Raw genomic sequence first — 9,414 nt, forward strand, 5'->3', positions numbered from 1 at the left:
CTTACACTACCTGCAGGTGCCCAACCCGTTGCCATCCCTATTGACCACCACCACCACTGCAATTGCCATCATCCATAACAGTGAATTGCTTGGATTTGTCAGTAAGCCTGTGTGCTCATATATCTAGCAATAACATCTTTTTACCTTAACTAGCACACAAAAAATGATTGATTGCTTTTATGGGTTATGCCAAGAGCACATCTGTGCATGCCATGCCATGCCAGGACGAAAATATTAAGCATACTGAAGACAGGAGAATATAAAAAGTTGAGAGGTATGCTTCAGATAATATTGATTAAACCAAGTATATGATTCATTCAACTATGGAAACTACATCCTTATACTTCCAGACATCACTTGGGAGAGGTGCCATTCCCAATTAGAATGCTATAAAAATTGATTTTTATATCATCAAGAATATTACTTTGGTCATAGGAGATTGAAAAAAGAATGACTTCCCACAGTATTAAGCAGCAGCTGCTAGAGTAGATGCTCTGTTTTTCCTCTCTATGATTGCCTGTTCTTTTTCTTAGCCAGCTGCTTATCTGGACAACATAAGATTCAACTATCAGTAGCAGCCTAGTCTAGCTCATATAACTTACAACATCAAACAGAGGATACAAAAAACATACAAGTAAAGTACCTAATTTTCTTTTGGCTTCAGACTTGGCAAAGTACTCCCTCCATTCATCAGTTAGAACAAAAATTGGATCGTCCTCATCTTCATCCTCATTATCTAATTCATTCTGCTTTGGCTCTTCTGATATCCTAATAGTTGAGTGACATCAAGGATAGGCAAACACAAGACAACAACTTACAAATGAGCAAATAACTACATTTATCTTAGATGAGCAAAGACATTGATTTTACTTCATTTTATTTTTGGCAAGGATAGTTATGAAGCTTATGAGGGTTTGACCCCATGAGGGACCTGTAATTACCAAAAATTATATCAATTGAGCTAATACCAATTACTAATGCAGTAAAGGTGTTCAATTAATCATAATTATAATCTTAATCAAAGAATCATAATAACAGCTCCAAAAGCCCAGAGCATGCTTTAGCTTCTGGAGGCATGTTATCATTTATCATCTCTGAAGTAGAAAACATTGCAGAAACAAATCAAAAGAATCAATCTGAATAAATATCAAACTAAACTCAAACGCTGCAAGAACAACAACTTCCTATGATTTTTCTATCTTCATATTCAACCAAGGCCCTTAATTAACTAACTGAACTCTGAAGAAAGCCTCCAAAAATTGTAGCTGCCCTAATTTTCATCCTAGAAACAACAGCGAAAGTTGTTCGTCTATATATAGAATCGCAGAATCTATTTGGTAAAATCAATAAAGGCTCATCATGAAATTTTATTTTTATTTATTACAAATTTGCGTATCTAGATAAAAAAAAAAAACTAAACCATTGCCGGACAATTGTGGAGCTTAAGAACGAAAATCTTGCAGGCGAGTAAGTAATTCTTGAGATAAAACGGTATAGTAAGAAATGAGAAATTAAGAAAATATTATTAGGAAGGACAGAGAAGAATGTGAACTTACTGCGCGACAGAGGCAGGAGTTTCCTTGTAAAAATTAGGCTGCAAATTCAAGTCAATTTGCGATGCAGAATAATAGTTAGATTGTGGGTGTAGAGAAAGGGAAGCAATCCTAGGGCATAAATGATGGCAATTGCAGTGGTGGTGGTGGTGTCGGTGGTGACAGCAGGGATGATGGTGGTGGTGGTGGCAGCAGGGATGATGGTGGTGGTGATACAAGTGGCGATGGTGGGAGCATGGCCGGAATTTGAATGTGGACTCCATCGATGAGTTAGGGTATGCTCTGATGGATGTTAAATGATGGGTTTTTACAAAACTAGTTTAATTTGGAGTACTATTTACATTTTTAAACTCGTTACAACTTGTTGCATCAAACTAGACAATTACAATACTTGTTTATCCAAAACACCCTTATTCTGATACGGATTCGTGATGATGAAGTTGATTTTAATCTCTTCACTAGCTAAACTAGTAGCAATTAATCCCAAATAAAAATTTAGAACCCTTATTTCCAAAGGAATTTTGGATTTTGATTGAAAAAGACATTCATCCTTACAAAAGTAGGAGCTTAAATACCTCCTAACATTACCTAATAAAAAACCTAAAGGACCTTACTGGGGTTACAAACTTCAATTATGTATTAGGGTAAAATAGGAGAAAACGCGCAGGACGAATACCACTCAGCTTACATTCCAGACGAAGGGGGCAATGATCAGAAAGATGACAAGGAAGTAAAGAACAAGAGACGAATTCCCACATATTCAGGAAGGCCTCAGAGGCAAGAGCCCTATCCAGCCGGCTGCACATTCGAGCGGAACCACAATGACCATTTGTCCAAGAATAATCAAGGCCAGAGTGCGGAAGATCAAGTAAATCAGCTGACTCGATGAAGCTACAGAAGTCAGCGTAAGGGCGAGGAGGGGGAGGGCAATCAGATTTTTCATGAGCCCCCAGAACGACATTAAAGTCACCAAGAACTAAGCTTGAGGATGAGAAAGAAGATTCACAGAAGTCCCCAAAGGTGTCTTCCCAAAGGATTCGACGACGGTTTGACCAAACACTGCCATACACAAACCAGGCGTTATGAAATTTCCCATACAAGATAATATCACAAACAATCTCTTGATCACGGATAATTACATGATGAATAGTCACAGTTTGTCTAGAAAGAACCCAAATGGTTGAGGGCGACCAGTTGTTGAGAGCAACAAGATCTAAACCAAGGTAAGACCAAAAGGACGAAGTAATAGAATCAAAACTAACCATCGGCTCAGCAAGACAAACAAGGTCCGGGTGATTTCTAGAATAATAATCATAATGAAAATTATGGGTTTTTGCATTCCTTATACCTCTACAATTCCAGTAGAGGACTTTCATGTATAATGGGGTTCAGATTGCCTCCTCGCACGAGAGCGGGCTTCCCTTTTCATCTCGCAGAGAGATATGTTTTTCCTATATGATACCACCTGCTATGTCTGATCAGGAGCATTGTTTTCAGAATAAATTAAATCCTCGTAAGCAGGAGCTGCAACTTCAGGAGGATGAGTGATCAAAGTAGGTTGCGTTTATGGAGAAGGCTCGGGCGGAATAACCACACCAGCCGGGTCAGGGGCAAGAGCACTCGATATTCTCGAGAAAGAACGTTCAATTGGAATAATATCATTTTGAACCTCACGCCAGACTTTGGTCGGGCAAGTGGGACTGTGAGACAAATGCCTACCAGCCACTTGCCGAGCGGTAGGAGTAATTGACTTTGTAACCAATTTTTTCTTGTGTTTAGGGGCTTCAGGGCGTCCAATAGGTTCCGGATTTTTGTTCTTTCGACAAGTGTAATGAAGATGACCATTTGAAGAAGATAATTGGCAGAAGCTAGGTAATTTTTCATAAACCAAGCTAATCCATTGTTTGAACCCATCACGTTCAATGCCAACCTCTAAAGGAATGTCCCTAGATAAATCGATATCCACAAGGATACGAGCAAAGTGACCGAAGTCTCCTTCCAGGGTGGCCCTATCAATCCTTAAGAGACCCCCAATACATTTTGAAATGTCCGCTAAAATTTGCGCGTCCCAACACTCCCATGGAAATTCCATTAAGCGAACCCAAACTTGTGCAGTTGTAGCTTTCTGTTTAGTGGGTTTGAAGTCCGTGGTCCATGGTTGAAGCCGGAAGGTCCCAGGTTTGAGGCTAAGAACTCCACGGCCCCAAACCATCTCCTTCGTTGTTTGAGAGGTTAAAAAAGACATGATAATACCCCCTGCTAAGGGACATCAACCTCTAGTCCTCCTTAATGCCCCAAATATCAGATAACTTGGCCTTCAAGTCAGGCAGTTTGATTGGTTGATCCCCTTTGTTAAGGGTAAGTCATCCGATGAGGGAAAAAACGCATTGCACAACACGATTGTTATAAGCCGTTTGAGAAATTTTGACCAATTTGTATTTTCCATCGTTAGAAACCAAGGCAGCGAAAACAGTGGACTGCGACTTAGGTGTTGCAATCTGCGCAAAGGTAGGTTTGGGAGGAACGATTTGTGGAGGATTGGCTTTGAGAAAGCCAGCACGACTGAAAAGATGAGGGATCCCCATGCCAAGCCAAGGATCAAGAGGAATCCCGACCATAAAGGCCGAATGTTCTGCCCTTGGGAGTAGCATACTTACAATAAGGAGCAAACCCTACATACATGGAAAAGAGACAAATATAATTAATAATTAAATTACTTACCTTCTGCATATTTAATTGTATAAAGAGACAAACATAATTAATAAATTCAATTACTTACCTTCTGCATATCAGACATCAGTGTTACATTAGTCCTATCTTGCAGCTTCAGATCTTCTATCAAGTGAGGCAAAAACCATTCCCAATTTGCCTTGGTCTCTTTTTCGACAACAGTTGTCACACCCGACCTTAGCTGGCATCAGATACGACGATGAAACAAAGCAACAGACGTCAATGGGTCTAATTACAATTCTAATTTCTAATAAAATGGCTTCTATCACCTTTCTCACCATTAATTGAACATAATTACCGATTCGGCTTGGACTTGATAATATTATAATATCAAGCTTCCTACGTATCTCAATAATTCCAAATTGAGAATCAAAGCCACGTAGTTCTAAATACATATTCTCGTTTCTCCTTATTGCTTCTTAATTGAAGAATATAGATGGTTTATTTTACCTCTTAACCTTTCATATTTCAACTATACATTTATCACATAATTTATAGGCATAATCATAATCGTGTACTAAATAAGTTTTGTATAAGGTGATTTATTTATGTAATTATAGTGGTTACTAACCTAACTCCTATTATAAGGGACTCTTTTTACCGAACCAATTCGACTCAAGATCTAATGCGACCCTTTTACAAAAGATTCCAACTTAAACGTCTGATTCATACGAATCAAACTAAGATGTCTAACACGACTATCTTTTACTAATCGGATCATTTTACCACACCGAATTTGACTCCACTCTAACACGACTCTTCTTGCCAAAAGAATCCATTTTTACTAAACGAATCATTTTTATTATCAACCGAACTCAACCCAAGTCTAATATGATTTTTATCACTCAAGTCCAATAATATTTTTATGAAACGGAATAACTCAAAGTCTACATATGATTTTTTATCAAAATCAAACGGAATACTCAAGGCCTAATCTGAGTTTTACTAAATTAATCCAAACAGGTCACCACAAGAAATCACAAATTTTCAGTCTGCAATAAATCCTATAACAGAAATTATCCCAGAAGCCATCTTCCTCTTCCCTATCCTGTCATTAGAGACCCAAAACGATCTTAAGGACACCGACCAGTGACCATAAAACACACAGCTCAAATCAGAAGCAGTTTCACATATATCAACGTTTGATTTAAGGAAATAAAAAGACTAATTTCATAAGCATAAAAAGACGGTGCAAATCGGCATTTGATCCATTGCATCGTGTCCCACAGCCACAAGTAGTTGCCCTTTGCATATATCTTTTAAAAAACAACCATCAAGGCTAATTATTGGCCTACATCCATCCATCCATCCTTTTCTACACGCATCAAAGCATAGATATAATCGACAAAATATTCTTTTGCCAATTTTGAGACCTTCTCTTGAAAACTGTAAATCAAATGTGCTACCTGGATTACTTGTAATCAACTCATTCACATATGCTTCCAAACATGAGTAATCTTCTTTATATCCCCATCCAACTCTTCAATGATCGCCCTCTTAGCTTGCACATACTAGGTGTCACTTCTAGTTCTAATGCTTCATTTGCATGATCTTTCATATCTCTAATTGAATACTCAGGTTTTCCCCTAATTTTTTCCTTAAAATATTCAGCTAAAAACAATTTTGTGGCTCTGGGGTTAGTATATTGTCGAGTGCATTCATGACTTGGGACAAATGTCCTAACCACAAATTCATCATAATTACCATCTTTAACAACATATAATTTAAAACAACAAGTAGAGGTTCACAGTGGTACCTAACTCTATTTTTATCACTCTTGATCACTTTTAATAGGCATCCCTCTTGAACTGAATATTTGGAGACAGCCAAGCGAAAGGCCTTAGCATTTGCAAATGTTTGACCAAGTTCGAAAGTGAATTTCTTATTTAAACAAAGCCTTTTAATAGCTACTTCATTCCCCATCAGATTATTTATAACACCAGCTTCACCAGACTCGTACTTCTCATTATCATAATCTTCTTCATTATCATCACTGCCCTCACTACCATCGTGTCCTTCATATGAATTTCAATATTTCATCCACTTGGCTTGATTCTATTTCATCCAATTCGTCTAACATAGGAGATGCACTTGATTGTGTAAATATTTCAACAATTTCATTGCATGTTCTATTATCGCGATTTGATTTCACATGACTATTAGGCTGTATGCTTTTCTCATGCTCATAAAATGGAATATCATTCACCTCAAATGGATAGATATGTACTTCAGTTCCTCTGCCTTCTGTAACATGCCCCATAATTGATCTTATGTCTTTATCACCTTCAACTAACATTAAGCCATTAGACAAAGACTTCCCCAAATTTAAGTAATATAGATGTTAAATGTCCTTACACCCCCAAATCATCAATGTAATCTGTCTTTGATGTCTTTATAGATGAGAAAATCCATGTCAAACTTGAATTCAATATCCACATTACCTCCAATGTACTGCCTTGTGGGCATTAGTATCCACTTGCCACCAAAGTGCAAGTATAAATCACAACAAGTTGTCATTCTGCAAATTATAAATAATAAAATTAATTTGTGAGCCAATAATCTACATATGCACTAAACTAGGCTCAAATAAAAACTTGCATCAGGTCCAAATGAAGTTAAATGCATTTCAACAATAGGCATATAATACATAATAACACCTTGAGAGGAAACATGGTGCACAAATGGCTTATACATATAAAATTGGGACCACTAACTATCTTTACAAACAAAGTAACCATTAAAAAATGTGAACAAAGATAACTAACTAAAAGATAACTACACTTTTGGACTCATTCGAGTAATATCACACATCTGCCTAAAGTAAATAACACATATAAAGGCAAAAGTCTCACTCTCACTCCTATGCTAATTTTTTTTATGTGAGATAAAAAAAATATTATTATATTCAACCTAAATCCTTGCACATAAGAAAAAAGTTAAGAAAGTTACCTTTGTTCTTACTTGGTGGCTGCACAAATAAAAAAAATCAAAATGCTTGAGTTTCTTTCAGTTCAATATCATCATTTACGATCAAGAAATACTTGCTATTATATAGATAGAGGTCTTTTTTTTCCAGCAAAAATCAAAGTGAACGGCAGGAAAAAAAGAACATCAAAGTGAATTGAAAAAACGAAGAAGTGAAATAAACTATATTAGGGTTCTTGGGTTTTTCGATTAATAGATTTGGGTGAAATTTTAGATTTGTGAATTCTATGGCTTTACACTTAATCACATTAGTTCAATCTTCATGGAGGTACAAAAAAGAAGAAACATACTCATACGTCTGATGAATCTGGATGCTTGAATCTACAAAGTTGATTCAAAATACATCGCTTTATAACGAAGATGAAAGGGTGAGGGTATAATTGACATTTAATCAATTTATATCCTTGTGAGTTGGCAAACAGCAATTACATGTAAATTAAGATTTATTAATATGAATAAAATTGAATCAATAGGTTAACCATGGATCCTTAATTGTACCATTTTAGACTTTAGAGGTATTATGACTATTGACTGTCTATCTTAAGGGTATTTTTGAACCTTATTCCTAAAAAAAAGTTGAATGCTCTAATTATTTAATCATAACAACACAATCATTATCCATGGATAAATTAAAGAGAAAAGTAAAAAAATAAAACATGTGGTTTGAGTCGTTTTCAAACATCAACTACGTGGTTTAAAAGTTTACAAACGGGTACTTTGTGGTTCATTCTGTTAGTAAAGACGTCAAACTAACTAACGGTGTTAAAAAAAAGTCAAAGTCAAATGGTAAAGAGCTATTTTTATTTTTATATTTATTAATTTTATAAATTGATCATTTATTATTTAATTATCTCAAACAAATCCTAAAGCAAAAATAAAATATCAAATTCACAACCTCCTCCTCTTGCCACTCTCTCTCAAATTTTTATTTAATTAATTTTCATTCTTTTTCTAAATACATTCAACCACACTCTCTATTTCTCTCTCTAAAAAAACCTTAGATGAAATGATGTGGTTCACAAATCTATGAGAACTAGCATGTAACATCCGTAATTTTATAGAGTTATTTTTCAAATAAAATTTATAATATATATTATAAATTATAGTAGTTTAAGTGTATCCTACTAACTTTATTATTAATATATTATTATTAATAATAATAAATTGTTTGTTAGTTATAAGATTATTATTATTATTATTATTATATCTTATTTATTATTATTATTATTATTATATTAATATTAGTTTTAAGGTAAAGGATATGCTTACTTATTTTTTAACAAAGTAAGCCTTACTTTGTGTGTTTTCACCATTGGATTAATTTTCTAATCCACCATTCAATGGTGAAAACACACCAAATAATAATACTTTGTCAAAAACAAAGTAATCATAGAAGGCACCTAGTTTTAGTATTCTTATCACAGAGAGAGATTAATTAGTTTCAGTATTATGTTAGCAGTGGTTTTCTTTTGCTGCACCCATCTTCTTCCTTCCGATTTTCTATTTTCTTCCACTTTATTTTAATTCATTACTCCATATTCCGGCAATCTCTTGAGACGAAAGTTATACCATTAAATTCCTAATTTTGTGAGGAACATTTTAAGACCACTATTGATATTTTTTTGATCGAAAAATTTGGTGATTGGAACGGGTCTTTTTCACCAAGTATTAGATCCCGACCTTGTAGGCGATTTTAATAATGAATGGAGTGCACTTTTAGACTCCCATGATCATTGGTTATCTGATGATAGTCTTGATTCGTGCTTCCGACAACTTCGGCGAACTTCCGGCAGCCGACCACCGCGCTCCGGCGAACCTCCAAGAAGCCAGGAACGAGTCAATTAGTACCCGAATAATTTAATTAGCTTTTTGGACGAAAGGTAAACTTAATTGCTTATATTTATATATATATATATATATATATATATATATATATATATATATATTTATGTGGGTGCCTATTGAGATGTTGATAATTAAATGTCTGTTGAATGAATGTTGAGTATTTAATTATCATTTAATTTGTTACTTGATTTATATATATATGGTGATTTGAGATTGGAGATTCAAATGTTGTCTAATTAGCTGAGAAATTATACCCTTATATAATGAGAATGTATATGAGTTCAGGGGATTAAGAATTATG

At 35.1% G+C, this 9,414-nt stretch overlaps 1 protein-coding gene across 1 annotated transcript; it reads right to left on the reverse strand.

Annotated features, from left to right (window-relative positions):
- Positions 1 to 260: 260 nt before the first annotated feature.
- LOC136230372 (uncharacterized) lies at positions 261 to 1,875 on the reverse strand. Its single transcript, XM_066019428.1, has 3 exons — positions 1,557 to 1,875; positions 644 to 768; positions 261 to 545 (listed from the first exon to the last, which is right to left on the reverse strand). Exons 1-3 carry the CDS (start codon positions 1,814 to 1,816, stop codon positions 508 to 510), a joined length of 423 nt encoding a protein of 140 aa, XP_065875500.1. The 5' UTR covers positions 1,817 to 1,875; the 3' UTR covers positions 261 to 507.
- Positions 1,876 to 9,414: the final 7,539 nt, after the last annotated feature.

This window comes from Euphorbia lathyris, chromosome 5 (assembly GCF_963576675.1).
Source record: "Euphorbia lathyris chromosome 5, ddEupLath1.1, whole genome shotgun sequence".
In the NCBI taxonomy this organism is placed as follows: domain Eukaryota; kingdom Viridiplantae; phylum Streptophyta; class Magnoliopsida; order Malpighiales; family Euphorbiaceae; genus Euphorbia; species Euphorbia lathyris.

Bases quoted from the DNA above. Each gene is read 5' to 3' on its own strand.
- LOC136230372 (XM_066019428.1), bottom strand. From the start codon at position 1,816: ATGGAGTCCACATTCAAATTCCGGCCATGCTCCCACCATCGCCACTTG. The intron at 769-1,556 runs GTAAGTTCACAT...CTCAACTATTAG, and splicing joins ACTCCTGCCTCTGTCGCGCA to GATATCAGAAGAGCCAAAGC. The intron at 546-643 runs GTACTTTACTTG...TATGTTGTCCAG, and splicing joins TGAAGCCAAAAGAAAATTAG to ATAAGCAGCTGGCTAAGAAA.